Source organism: Benincasa hispida, chromosome 9 (assembly GCF_027475165.1).
Source record: "Benincasa hispida cultivar pf3 chromosome 9, pf3_genome.v1.1, whole genome shotgun sequence".
Classification (NCBI taxonomy): Eukaryota; Viridiplantae; Streptophyta; class Magnoliopsida; order Cucurbitales; family Cucurbitaceae; genus Benincasa; species Benincasa hispida.
The window spans coordinates 9854597-9870305 of NC_143486.1; the positions used below are offsets into that span (position 1 = coordinate 9854597).

General features: G+C 36.5%; 1 protein-coding gene across 1 annotated transcript; it reads left to right on the forward strand.

The window, feature by feature from the left end:
- Positions 1-37: 37 nt before the first annotated feature.
- Positions 38-4732, forward strand: LOC120086472 (uncharacterized). Its single transcript, XM_039043145.2, has 7 exons — positions 38-825; positions 906-1048; positions 1495-1766; positions 2317-2471; positions 3213-3475; positions 3937-3999; positions 4243-4732. Exons 1-7 carry the CDS (start codon positions 555-557, stop codon positions 4498-4500), a joined length of 1425 nt encoding a protein of 474 aa, XP_038899073.1. The 5' UTR covers positions 38-554; the 3' UTR covers positions 4501-4732.
- The last annotated feature ends 10977 nt before the right edge of the window (positions 4733-15709 follow it).

Here is a 15709-nt window from a genome sequence, read left to right on the forward strand (position 1 = left end):
ACAATAATTACGAATAGAAAATCAAACCTTTAGAAACGAGTGCATGTCACCATTGCCAATTACACTAAGCTAATTTCACTTTTTCAGTTATTAGGGTAATAATTTGTTCCCTATATTACAAATATATTCCATAATTTTTGGCCCTGGATCTGTGTCGGCCTCGTTCTTCCAAATCAACCACTAAGCTAAACTCAACTAACTTGCCTTCACATGCAGTGGCGGAGCCATTGTTCTTTGGATTTTCCTCATTTCTTCTTCTTCCTCCTCCTCCTCATCACTATTTCCACTTCACTGCAATTTTGTCGCGAAGTGGGGGAGGTTTGAGGTATCTTCCTTCCACCTTTTCAATTTTCTCTGATTTGTTCTTCCCAATTCTCCAGGTTCTCATATTACTCGGTTTGAATTTATGGGGTTCTTTCCCCTTTTGCAAGATCTTCAATTTTTCATTCCATGTTCCCACCCCTTTACGCAAATTTGTTTAGTGAATCGAGGGTTTTCGTTGAATTGCGATTAGCTTATGCGCGTTGTTGAATCATTGATCTCCTGTTATACGCATGATGAAACGCCCCTTTCTAACTGTTACAATGGCGAAGAAGAGATGGCCGTTGATGATCTTAGCATTGGTTTCAATTTCCACGGCAATGGTTTTCTTTATGAGGACTACGTTCGATACCTGTAGTGGTAATGGAAATAGACGTTTTGTGGAAGAAAATGGTATCGACTCACAGATTCGCTCCTCGCAAATCGAGAGAAAAGCTCCGAATCCTCTTGATTTCATGAAGTCCAAGCTCGTCCTCTTGGTCTCACATGAGCTTTCTCTTTCTGGTATTATTGGAATCTTAGCCATTGCCACTGGGAAGGGAATTTTATAGAAATTTGACTGAGAGCTCTTAGTTTGGCTACAGGTGGACCTCTACTACTCATGGAGCTTGCATTTTTGTTGAGAGGCGTTGGTACTCAAGTTGTATGGATTACAAATCAAAAGCGATCGGAGCCTGATGAAGTAGTATACAGTTTGGAGCGCAAGATGTTAGATCGAGGAGTGCAGGTTACATTAATCTTTTAAATTGTCTGCACTTTGGGAACTCTTTAATTACTGTTTGAAGGGAATAAGTTTACTTTTGTCTCATGCACTTTTGGGGTCATTATGTAATCATGTGATAAGTTTGTTAGTTTAGTGTAAATCTTCGTATATGATCAATTACTTGATGTGTTTTGAAATTACAGGAGTGAAAATTTTTCTCAATCATATTGTTTTGGCTTCCATAATTAGCTGCTGAGGCAAAGTAGTGACCCTTTAAAATGTTATTGATTATATCATAATTAATGATGCAGTTATTTATATTCTAGCTACTTGGGTAAAATTAGCGGAATAGTAGCAAATACTACATGTTCTTAAGTTGATAGTGTATTTTGTCTTTTCTTCTTGAAAAGGTCTACATGTTGCTTTTCTTTATATTATTGGTGACTGAGGGTAAGATTTTCCTTCTCAAGGTTTTATCTGCTAAGGGACAAGAAGCTGTTGAAATTGCTCTAAAGGCTCATTTGGTTGTTCTAAATACCGCTGTTGCTGGGAAATGGTTGGATGCTGTCCTTAAGGAGAATGTTCCCCGTGTCCTTCCCAAGGTTCTGTGGTGGATTCATGAGATGAGAGGGAATTATTTCAAAGTTGAGTATGTGAAGCACCTCCCTTTTGTTGCAGGTGCCATGATTGACTCACATACAACTGCAGAATACTGGAAAAACAGAACACGGGAACGATTGGGGTATGATTTCAATTATGATGACAATCTGCGTGCATATATAGATGTAGCCGATTCTTTTTACTAGTATAATCGTAAGTTAGCTGGTTGCTTCGTTTCTATTTCATGTTGACTATTTAGTAGTTCCAAAACAAAGATGTTCTATTGCTATCTAGTTGTTTGATCTCAAAGTTGAATGTTCTACTAGGTACTTTCCAACATTCGTGCTATGAAATGGCACTATTCCACCTTTTTTCCATGGTCAAAATACCTTTCAAAATTACCCTAGTTGTGAGGAAAATTTAACATTGGTGATTTAATTGTCAACTCTTACTATTTAAACATTTTTCAAATCTGAATTAACCCCCTTGGGTATATGGCAGAGATATAGAGGCATATGCTTTTGTTTAAAAATCCAGTGCAAATTATAATTCAGATATCAGATGATCTTCTTCTTTTTCCCACGTGTTTTTGTAGTCCAAATTTAAATATCTTTATTATTTTGCAATGTACCGTGTATACTCTACTAGATCCTTTGGTTATAATATAAAGTTTTTCCTATTTATCTTTTCAGGATTCAAATGCCTAAAACTTATGTCGTGCATCTTGGAAATAGTAAAGACCTTATGGAAGTGGCTGAGAACAATGTGGCCAAGAGGGTTCTTCGAGAGCATATTCGTGAGTCCCTTGGAGTTCGGAATGAAGATATATTGTTTGCAATTATAAATAGTAAGCTCATATTCCTGATGATAAACTTCTGCTCATTTTGTCTATTGATTCCTAAAGTTCTTTTTTTCCTTCTCTCCCTTTTGGGGTATACTGCGTTAGTTAGCATTTTTTGTCCTTAGAGTTTATCTGGGTTCTATGCATTCTTTTGACTACAGCTTTCATAAAGTTAATATCAGCGAAATTTCTTTGTTTTCTTTAATCCACATGGTGAGCCTGTATATTTCAATGGCACGTGCCTGCACCCTTTTCTCATTCTTTTTTTCCCAACGCCTTCATGTCCTATCATTTGAATTCTAGCTGTTACCTTTTTTTTCCCGAGCTCCAGTGCTCTCTAGGAAAGAAAACAGCTATTGATATAATATCTGACTGAAGTGTAGCTCTACGATTTTTGAAGTTGCGGGGAAAATCATACAAAGTTCTGTTACCTATTGAAAGAGAAGTTGCAAGGCCTGTCACCGGTTTTTAGAATATAGAATCTCTCTTGTAAAAATAAAAATTTCCCTCAAGTATAATAGGACTTCCTCCTGTATTTAGGATGCTCTGTGTTGACTAATCTTCATGTCCCAAATAACTTGTTTCCTCCAGCTCCCTATATAATGAAATAGAATGAAGCCTCCTTTGGTCCTTCTATGAAATTGTGCAGTTTCATATTTGTGAACTAAGTTGATATTTGTTCGGTTCTTTCTTGATAAAGTATATTTATATGAAATGTATTGCAACACGTGATCGATGTGATCCCAGGTGTTTCACGTGGGAAAGGTCAGGATTTATTTCTTCGAGCCTTTCATCAGAGCCTGCAAATGATCCACGACAAAAAGCTGCGCGTACCAAGAATACATGCAGTGGTAGTTGGCAGTGACATGAGTGCTCAAACAAAGTTTGAAACAGAACTGCGCAACTTTGTAAATGAGAATAAAATTCAGGATCGTGTTCATTTTGTCAACAAAACCCTGTCTGTGGCTCCTTATCTCGCGTCTATTGATGTTCTTGTTCAAAACTCTCAGGTACTATAACTGTTTAACATACACCCGAATGCATACGAGAAACTATGCAAGATTCTTTTTTTATGTTTCTGCTAGTTTCATTTGCTAGTCTTTCCTTGATTAGATGGTTAATCACAGTTATGCCTATGCTTATTTCCCTTTTCTTTCTTTCTCCCCATTCTCTTTTGAAGACCGTCCATATTGCTTCTCCAAATGTTAGCTTTTGCAAGAGTTACTTAATATAGTATTATGACTGACTATTTCTACCTTTCTAAACCTTCAGTTATCAATGGAACGTGAATTTAGGGCTAGACTATAATTGTTTTTATGAAGTATATTATAATTTGATGTCTGGATCTTGATTTATATTTGTGTAGTGGGGTATATGTCTTCTTTTTCTCTTTTCTTCTTATCCTTTGGTAAAACCCATCAGATTCAATATTTCTTAGCCTTCAAAGCTGCAATTTACCGTATGTCTGTAGGGTAGGGGAGAATGCTTTGGAAGGATAACGATTGAAGCCATGGCGTTTCAGCTACCTGTGCTGGTAAGTTGTCTACCTCTCACTGTACGTTTTTGGTTAAACTGTATGGTTTGGAGAAAGTTAGATTTAGTCCCTATGATTTTAAAAGCTAGAATTTACTCCATATGGTTTGATAAAACCTCATAATAAATAGTCCCATCATAAAAAGAAATTTCATCTCACTTGGAAATTAGAAGTATCATTACCCCTTTTACATATCTGATGGATTCTCACGTGCATTTTCCAATACACACCATGTACATAAAGGGCACCGCTGCTGGAGGAACAATGGAGATCGTAGTGAACGGGACGACAGGTTTGCTGCATCCTGCAGGGAAAGAAGGTGTAACTCCACTGGCACATAACATCGTAAAGTTAGCGACACATGTCGAACGAAGGCTGACCATCGGAAAGAAAGGATATGAGAGGGTGAGGCAAATGTTCCTGGAACAGCATATGGGGCAAAGAATTGCTGTAGTTTTGAAGGAAGTTCTGGAGAAAGCAAAGAGCCACTCTAGTAATTAGCCTTCAGCAGGATGATCAGCACCCTGTTGCTATAGTTGTTTACCTTATATGCTCAAGAATATAGGCGAATTGAATGTTATAGGAGGAGAATTGTATGTTGTATTTCATTTTTGTGAACTTTTCTTTTCTTGTTGTGCAAAGCAAACTATGGAAGAAAATCTTACCTTTATACAAACATCCTTACAAGGACGCAATTCGGACAATTAAGTGGATAAAAATAATTACCATTCTACCGTTTGATGGTTTGATCTCTCACTTTAAAATATGGTTGTGAAACCTTATTTATATAATACACCAATCTACTAATCTAAAACATTCATAACATTTTTTACGATAGTTCTTACTTTAATTTTATTTTGATATTTATTTCTAAATTTTTTTTCATTTTGATTATTATACTTTACAACATCTATTTTGATCTTTGTGAAAGCTAAGTTTAAACATAAATTTTTGGTTGCAAATTTGGTCTGAATCAGAGAAGTTAAAATTTTAGTCCCTATGATTTATAAGATTTTATCAAACTATAAAGATTAAATTCTAATTTTAAAAATCATAAGAGCTAAATTCTAATTTTAAAAAATTATAGAAATTAAATTTATGATTTAAGCTAAAAATTTATAAAATTTAATAGAACAAAAGTATTAAAATGAAATGGGAAATTCGTACGGATAACTAAAATTTGGGTCCAAAATGATAAATGACCCATCTTTTTTGAAAAAGTTGACAAACGATCTTCTGCTGACGTCACATTCCAGTGAAATTACCAAAATAAACTCGCACATGCAGAAAAATCATCTGGCTCTCTCGCTCTCTCTTCGTTTTCTCGCTCATAAATCACTCTCATCTCCTCTCTCTCTCGCTCTCTCTTCATTTCTTCGCTCACAAATCACTCTCATCTCCTCTCTCTTTCGCTCTCTCTCTCTCTCTTTTTCTTCACTCACAAATCACTCTCCTCTCTCACAAATGGAGCTGGTGTGTGGTTTTTCGTTAAAGTTAGTCACATCAGAGATGAAGAAGACGGAAAAAGAAAAAACAGTTTCGCCAAAGTTGCTCGCCGGAGAAGAAGAGAGAGATAACAGAAAAAAAATCGCTTGTCGGAGAAGAGGATGAATAAGAAGAAAAGAAAAGAATTTAAAGGGCAAATTGATGGTTTAACACATATATGATGTCAATAAAAGGTCAATTAACAATAATTTTTTAAAAATTAGGTATTTATCATTTTGGGTCTCTCAAATAGATCGATGGTGTAATTTTCTCAAATGAAATGAGATTAAATATTTGGGGGAGCCTGAAGCTTCAATTTATGATTTTCACCCTCCATTAACATAATTCTTTTCCCTTGTGTTTTGAGACATGCATTAATATACTTCAAAAGTACATTCGAGAATCAAAATGTGATATAAACAAAAATAATAGGAATGAAAATAACTTTGCAAAAAGAAAAAAAAAAGACTTTTTTAAAATATTATTTTAATTCCTGTATTTTGGAGTTTAATTAATTTTAGTCTATGTACTTCCAGATATCTAATTTTAATCCATTTATTTTTAATAAATCTTAAATTTAATCTTTCAAAGAGTTTTTTAAGGTTATTGTTTGAAGAGAAATTGTATTGGATAGCAAAATTATAATTGTGTATTTGTAACCGTAGCTCTATAGCAAAATTCACACCCATTTCTTGTTTGAACCTTGGGGGGAAAAAATAAAACAAGAAGCTCCCCCACTTCCCCTATTTATAATGAAGGAAACCTGTATTTGGTAGCATGATAAGCATATTTTCATTTTTGTTGCCATTTTTTCATATTTGCTAATATTGCAAAAATATTATTAAATTTTGTTTCATTATTACGAACTAAATTTTCCCTTTTGATGTATAGATATTCTCGCTAAGCTAAAGGAAGACTTTCTATTTCACACGTTACGCTTTTGACTAGAGAATAGAAGGTTCTCGAGCCTGCCAGTTCCATTGATCGGGTTGAACTTTTATCGGTGAGTGAAATAGAACATACTGGCTGAAAAGAGTTACTGACTGACCGAGTTTCACTTTGACTTAAAGATTATTATGAATACAAGAAAGAGAGTTTGAAATGGTTTTATCACAGGATTTTTGCTAACAGAAAAGACTTATCCCTTCTAGCCTACCTAAGGAAAGACTACATGCGGATTTAGTTTGAGTAATTTGAATTCTTGGCTAAACAAGAGAAATGTCATCTTTCCTAAGTTAAGTAAGACAAGCTTTCTAGTCGAAAGAAACGACTTGTTGGCTCGAGCAAAAGGTTAAGACAAAGTTGCTTCCTAAGTCAATCAGGTATGGCTTTGCTCCATCTGATATGATTCCCAACAGTCAGCCTTAGACTAAACTCCCTTGAATAAGAACCTAATAGAGGTCGATCAATAGGGAGAGAAGCTTTGGCAGCTCGACCGAGTTTACAAGGGAGAGGAACATTGAGTAGCTCGATTGAAAGGAGAGAAGCGAAGCAGCTTCACCGATAGGGAGAGGAGCTCTCACAAATAGAATTTGAGTACCACAGAGAAAAGCTAACTAGATAATCGGGGATCACCATCAAAAGAAAAGCTTCTCCAACCTCAACTGGATCTCAAGAAAGGAGATTTCATCCCAAGGAACTGACTTCAAATAAAAGAGCAATTGATCAATAACCTTTCTTTCACCCACTTAATTAACAATTAACACATAGTAAATAGAGAACACTTCTATGACTATGTTATACTATATAAGTTTGATCCATTGTAAGCTCTTTCCTAGGAACTCTACAGATCTCATGGCTCTAAGCGGATCCTATAGGACACTTGAAATGCTTTTATCACTAGATTTTTGTTAACATAAAAGACTTATCCCTTCTAGCCTAGCTAAGGAAAGACTACCCGCGTTTTTGGCTTGAGTAATTTGAATTCTTGGCTAAATAAGAGAAAGGGCATCTTTCCTAAACTAAGTAAGATCGCTAGCGCTTTCTAACTGAAAGAAATAACTTGTTGGCTCAAGTAGAAGGCTAAGATAAAGTTGCTTCCTAAGTTAGTCAGGTATGGCTTTGCTCCATCTGATATGATTCCCAACAGTCAGCCTTAGACTAAACTCCCTTGAATAAGAACCTAATAGAGGTTGACCGATAGGGAGAGAAGCTTTGGTAGCTTGATCGAGTTTATGGGGGAGAGGAACATTGAGTAGCTCGACTGAAAGGAGAGGAGTGAAGCAGCTTTACCAATAAGGAGAGGAGCTCTCACAAATAGAATTTGAGTACCATGGAGAAAAGCTAGCTACATAAACGGGGATCACCATCAAAAGAAAAGCTTTTCCAACTTCAACTGGATCTCAAACCTCTTTAGGAAGGAGATTTCATCCCAAGGAACTGGCTTTAAATAAAAGAGCAGTTGATCAATAATCTTTCTTTTTCCCAATTAATTAACAATTAGCACATAGTAAATAGAGAGCACTTCTATGACTATGCTATATAGATTTGATCCTTTACAGGCTCTTTCCTAGGAACTCTACAGACCTCATGGCTCTAAGAGGACACTATGAGACCTCATGGATCAATGGAGGACCTTAGATAAAACATCGACAATAAGTGTGGCAGAGGAACTACTAGTCTTCTAAGACTCTTAGTTATTTAGTTATTATGCTAGGTAAAAGAATAGAGAATACAGACCTATTTTTCAATACTATTAGCATGTTAGCTCGCTAGTAATACTGGTAGAATAGATTAAGGACTGATTAAAGACATATTTTGTTACTAAAAAGTGGGAAGAGCCTCTAAGAAAGAGAACTCTCATTCGATGTCAAAACCAGATGGCCTTATGCAATTGGATAAACTGGAAAAGATTCTCTTTTTACAAAAGACGATTGCACTTCAACTAATTCCTCAGCTGCCCTAACCTTTTCTGTCTGATGACTTGCTAAGAAAGTAAAGTTGAGCCCTAACTGCCTTTTACCTAGCGTTTAACCTTGCCGATATTGCTTTGAGAGATTGCAGGCTTAATCGATACTGCTAAAAACTAATTTGACTTGCCCGATGCCACCCTTTTTAATGATACACCTTGTGGTCTCCTATCCATTGATAGTTGTATACTCCAATATTCCGAAGTTTAGCTTAGCATCGGGAAATAATAAGGGATAGAACTTGAATCGCAAGAGAATAGATTACCAAATTAGAATCAATAAAAAGGGGCTTTGGAGAAGCGATTTAGGATGAAGAACTTAGCGCATGACCAATTCCACTGCAAAATACGACTTTGACAAATGAGAAAACTAGCACCAATGACCTACAACGCAACTGGAAATGCGTCACGCCTCACCACAGAGATCACTACTCTGGACTGGATAGACCACCATGGGATAGACCACCATGGGATAGACCTCTTAAGGATGGGGACAGATATAGATCCAAGCCGGAGAGCATTATAATGAATAAGGACCTATTACATCAATTCCTTTTAATGATAGGCAGGCCAATAAACTGCTTTGCTTTTCGGAGATAAGGTCAGTACGGAGGATCTATACTTAGGACATGTTGTCAAGAAGATGGATAAACACATCTACAACGAATAGGGTTGCCATCCCATCCTTCCAATGTCCCTCATGATTGAAGCTGACACTCTCCTCACTACTTTAGTTTATTATATAGCAGAAGGATTGAAGAGAGATGCTCACTAATCCACAATTAATAACAAGGGAATCTCCATTACCAATCAATAAGAATTAAGGATCATGCTCTAATAGCTTCGAATAAATGAAATCTATCACGTCTTTCTATTGCCTTTCAAGAGTCTGCCTTGGATTGTTTCGTGGCGTGCCTATTCTTCTTGTCCACAGGGTACCTTTGTTTTCACGATGGCATCTAGAGCATTCCAACAAAATGACTTCTTGATCTCCAAAAGAAGGGTGCATTATGCCATTTTCTCCCTTTCTTTTCTGTATAAGGGATCCCCCCTCCCGCTAGTTGGTTGGTTGGACTCTCTCACTAGACAATTTCATACGATATTTAGTTACCTTGCTAGCCCTATACATAGGCAGGGTTTTCTTCCATGGATCGTAGAGTTCTTCAATTTCACTTTAAGGACCTCATGACCAAAGATCTCAGTGATTATGAAAAGTAAAGCTATGTCATATTTTCTTTGAAGTAGAGTGAGAGCTCTATTTCAAGAGGGATCTTGCCCTTGAGCAAGAAAATCCTACCGTCCTACTTCCTTTCAAACTATTATTCTTCGATACCGCTTTATGGAATATCATCTCTTATTGATCTTATGGAAAAATCCAGTATCGGTCAACTGTAGGAAATTGGCCTACTGGTATCCTTTCAAACACCGACTTTTATTTGTAGGTTCGAATAGGTACTTGACAATGAACTTAGACCCCAACAAGTAGTGCCTCCAAGTTTGTAGGCAATGCACCACCGCGATCATCTCTTTCTTTTGAACTGTATAGTGGTGCTCGGTATCATTTAGCTTGTGGCTCTCAGGATGGCCTTCTTGCATCAACACTCCACCAATGGAAAAATCGGATAGTGTGTACCTTGTATGCCTTGGTGTAATTCGGAAGAGCTAACACCAGTTCTTCCATCACCGCTCATTTTCAACCAGGAATGCATCTTGGCATCTAGCATCCCAAACCCAAGCTCTATTCTTCTTCAACAAATCAATGAGCGGGTCTGTCATGGAAGAATAACCTTTGATGAATCTCCTATAGCAGTTCACAAGGCCAAGGAAAGAACATTGCTCGAACGCCTTCCTTGGTGGCTCCCAATCTTGAATGGTTTGCACCTTGGACTTATCCATACGTAGCTTGCCTCCCCCCCACAATGTGCCCCAAGAACATGATTGAATGTTATGCAAAAGCAAACTTCTCCTTCTTCATGTACAATTCGTTCTCCTTAAGTACTTGGAAAACTTGTCGTAGGTGCTTTTTTTACCTTTACGGTCTTACTATACACCACAATATCATCCAAGTAGTCTACAAAAAGCTTGTCCAAGAAAGGCTGGAATACTCAGTTCATAAGAGTGCAAAATGGTGTAGGGGCATCAGTGATTCCGAATAAGAACTCAAAGGACCATACCTTGTTACACATGTGGTCTTCGGCTCATCTTCTTCAGCAATCCTTACTTGATAGTACCCCGATCTCAATTGCTTTAGTTGAGGAAGTAGCTTCAAGTACAGTAAATTATTTATAAAATGTATAAGGGAGGGGACTATATTCCACTCCAGCTGGGCAATCAAGGTAAATATTAGAACACATTCTAACTCACCTAGAAGAATTGTCTTTCAGAAGGGACAAATACCTCTCTCCTTACACTCGAGCTAGTTGTTCAATTGTTGGGCTAGATAGGCTTGCAGGGAGGGATGGGAGAGAAGATGCTAATCGCGTAGGATTTTATCAACAGCAGTGGAAGCACAAGAATCATTTAAGCACTCAAATTCACTAATTTTGGCAAAATATAAAGCATGATTTTGTAGAAAAAATGAGTTTCAAAATATTCCTCTTGTAGAACTTCTTCAAAGCTCCTTCACCAGCTGTTATCTTCTCTAAATCTTATTGTATGCCACCTCAAGATCTTCCCTACTATTCTCTTGGTGCTCTAGATTGAGTTGTAGGACTCAAAAAAATCTTGAATCAAGGGTAGAAGGAGAAAATCTCACTGCAGAAAAATAGCTGAAGAACTCTTTCTTCAAATCAGTTTCTCTCTCAAAATCTCTATAGACTGCATGCCCAATTTTCACTCCAATCTTTTCATTATATTGCAAATCAACATGCAAAGAGAAGAGTTGCATGAGTTGCAGCTCATGCTTGGAGAAGACAAGGCAATGATAATGCTTCATGTGTGAGCTACTTAGGTGATGGATAATGGAAAAAAAATTCCATTTTGTGTGTTTTTTGTTTTCCAATTTTTCAATTTTATCTCAAAATCAAATTTTAATTTTATAAAATCTATTTTGATTTTAAAAATGAAAATTTAATTAATTTCATAAATTAGTTATTAAATAAAACTTAATTAATTTAATATCAAATATTAAATTAATTTTAACACATATCCATCTTTATATATTTAAATCATATTTAAATATATAAATTCTCCTATTCTGTTTAATTCTAAAATTAAGCATGTAATTATATCTCATGTAATTACTAAATCCCTTAATTCTAATTTGAACGTTTCAAATTAACTTATCACGCTAATCTAGAGCTAGTCCGTTACGAGCTAGTAGGGGGACCTCACTGACCTACAGATCATAGGCTCCAACGATCCGACATTAATTGGCTAAACTCATTAGACCAAATTAATCTACATTCGTTAACTAATGGGTCACTCCACTAAAGCCCATAGTTGCACTCCCCTCACTGTAAATATATTATGTCCACATGATTTAACCATAATCAGCAAGTTAACCCTTCACAGGTTGTTCGTAATAACGGCTGGGTCAAATATCTGTTTTACTCTCGAAATTACATCTTATTCCTCAAGTCCCTACTGATTCTCTAATGAACAATTGGTTTGTGATCCAACCACTAAACCAAACTCTCTCAACCCAATGAGAGGGTGGGACCCCTTGTTCAAGACCTAGATTCAGTACTTGAGAGAACAACCTTTCTTCTATCCCTAAATCGGGTAGGCGTGAACTCCGTCTTGCACCCTATGTCCCCAGCTATATATCCGATCTTACCCCTGAAATAGGAGTCTTATTGAGCCAGCGTTGTTGAGCCAATCCTAAACTATGCAAATCTAAGGGCAATCTCAAATAAATGGGAGTTCATAGTTAACTCAGAATTAAGATCGAGTTACATAGGTCATCTAGGTGAAATATTCAGTCTTAAACAGTAAACGGTGTTATAAAGTAAGAGTGACTTATTTCTTGGTCCTAATCTTATGCAAACTCATTGCATAGGACGCCCCCACTCCTCATGTCATAACATGTACTGTAACATAAACATGTCATATAATCTCCTTTTGAAAACTACCATGGTTCAACCATTGTACCAAAGCATATTTCATAAACTTTGTAACTAGAATGCGTTTATAAACTTTAGAGAAATGCATTACTTGGAACTTCTTGTAAAATAACCAACATAAAAGTAATTGTTAATAAAGCATGGATTATTAAAATATTTATAAACCATTTATAAATCATTTATAGTCACCCACAGCTCGTCGGGGCTCTTAAACAGTTTATATGCCTCTCCTAGCTCCTCTTGACCTGAAAGGACATAATCCCCGATTAGATTCCTTAGAATTCTCAGCAAAAAGCTTCAGATAGCTCACTTACTAATGAAACTTTCACCAACAAAACAGCATTACTAGTAAGATGATCATTATGAGCGAGATTTACCACTTCTAGTGAGATTTGTAACTTTCCAGCAAGATTTATGACTTTTCCAGTGAGATTTGTGACTTCTAGTGAGGTTGTGACTTCTAGCAAGATTCAGCGCAAGACCAGCGAGATCTTCATCCTTAGCGAGATCCTCCTCTTCCTTAACTCACTCTCACTCTCGCTCATTTTCTTATCTCTCGCTCGCTCTCGCTCATTTTCTTATCTCTCACTCGCTCTCGTTCATTTTCTTATTTCTCCCTCGCTCTTGCTCATTTTCTTATCTCTCGCTCACTATGGTGAGCTGCTTGCTTATTCTTCCCAAGCAGCTGCCTGTTTATGTACTGATTCCCTATTTCAAATTCCAAAATTCATAACTCGAAATCCAGGACTCTTTTTAAGAAACTTCCTTCTACAAACTTGTTTAGAATTGAGTTACTTTCTTATATTCAAAATCTCGGTAGGAAATTCCTTGTAGTTCGTCCTGAAGCTTCCAATCTTCCCTCTAGGCTCTGATTGATCCGAGAATCTGCCCCTTCTACAAATTCTTTAATTTTTGCTATTCTCCATATAAGATCTTTCTTCAGCAAAATAACCTCAAAAACTAGATTCTCCCAGCTTTCGAATGGCACCAATTTCACTTAATTTGCTCAAGTCATTTTCCAAAATCGAGCTTCTGAAGTTCCTCTTCCTTTTGTACTTCCTTCCGCCTCCCCTGTTCAAGGGTCAAACGGCCACCTCATCCAGCACTTAGTGCTTCCGGCCAATTCCTAATAGTGAGTTTCTTCAATTAATTTATTTTTCCTTCTCTTCCTTTATAACCCACGTTAGGCCTTCCCCTCATAATATAAATTTAGCGTGTATCGCATACTCCATCGTCTAACGCCCAGTGCCTATCGTCTAGTGCCCAACGTTTATCGTCTAGCGCCCAGCGTCTATCGTCTAGCGCCCAACGTCTATCGTCTAGCGCCCAGTGTCTATCGTCTAGCGCTCAACGTCTATCGTCTAGCGCCCAGCATCTATCGTCTAGTGCTTATCATGCAGCTCATCGTCTAGCACTGATGCCGATCATATAGTGTCGCTTACGCTATCGTCCAACGCGTAGCTTCATCATTTAGCACGATCCTTCGCATCATCTAGCGCATCATTTAACTCCGTGAAATTACTACACGATCGCCTACCATCGCTTAGCTCTCTGCGCATTTACTATACGATCGCCTACCTAATCGTGTAGTGTTATTCATTTACTAGACGATCGCTTACCCAATCGTATAGTGTCGCTCATCTGCTACATGATCGTCCAGCGCATTTGCTCGCACACACTTGAGGTTGCCGCAAGCTTTATCAACGCATCATGCCTTTCAACCCATACGTTCATCCTTAGTACCAACACATAGTTTATCCTTGCCTTCAACACTTAACCTCTACAAGCCTTGGTTGCTACCACAAAACCCCATGCGTCCACACTTCTCCATCAATGCATGCCCACACTTTGCTTCCATACTTAGCAAATTTTCACTTGTTATATTATCTAAAACTCACCCTTGACTAAGTATTTCTAACACTTAGAATTTTCTTCCTCCATCGGCCTACCTTCTTTACCTCCTTTCATAATTTTACTTAACACGTTTGTTACTTACTTATGCAGGAAAAATGGAGTACGGGGCTTACATGTACGAATTCGGATCACATCATATGTAGCACTTTACAACTCTTTGTAACAACTACAGAGTAGGCCGCATCCAATGGTGTTACCAAAATAAGGTACCTGACCTTATTCATGTACCATAGATCATTTTAACTATTTACTCGACCCTGATCCACTCTTATTCTCCACATAAAATTCAAGTACTCATACAATAGTCATAGGTCTTAGTTTATTGGGTTTACAACTTATACAATTTTATGAGATTAATAAGAAGTATATTGATAATAGAAAAATGTTTATTATTTTACAAACTGTGAGTTTTTAGGACATAAAACCCAACAAATCGGCCATTTGCTTCCTATTTCTTATTCATTGATTGGAGATTAAGATGTTCCTACGGAGCAATTAGTAGGTATCAACGGAAAGTCAAGCATAGAAAGTTGGGTTATATACACAAAAACTTCCACTAGCGAATTCTTTCCTGTTTTTTCTCCATCACATCTCTTTTTTCACAAACAAGTTTTTGTTTTTCAATCTTTGTTCTTTAATTTTCTTACCTATCGATTTTTTAGTATATCAACAATATATCAAATGGTAGAGTATGTTAATGATCTATCGAACATCAATCAAGAAACATATTAACATTTCAATGAGTACAATTAGTATATCAGATATCAATTAACAAACATATTAAATCTCTAGTCCATCAACATATTATTAAATATCAACTGGAAAGAATATTAAATATTTCAGGTATATTAGCGGCATAATACATAAGACATGAGTGTATTGGTCATCATCAGCAAATACTTGAAGTAAAACATGGGTGTATCAACAATATATCTAACATCAATCAATATTTCAAGTGTATCAATAATATATATAACAACAATCAATATTCAATCAATAACTTATTTCCAACTAAAACATTTGTGTACCATTTTATAAGCATGATATTCCAAGTGTATCAGCATTATATCATATATCAATCAGTAAATACTTGAAGTGAGACATGAGTGTATCAATAGTATATCAAACATCAATCAACATTCCAACTATATCAGCAATATATCTAACAATAATCACGCATTTTAAAAGTGTAGGGCATTTTGGACCTTCAGTTATTCTAATTGAGATGGATTTATTAACTTTTTTTCATTTTTTAAAATTATAATTGATGGCTATGAGCTCAATTTTTATACTGTGTTTTGCCATTACGGGCTAAATCCATATCAAGTATATCATAAGT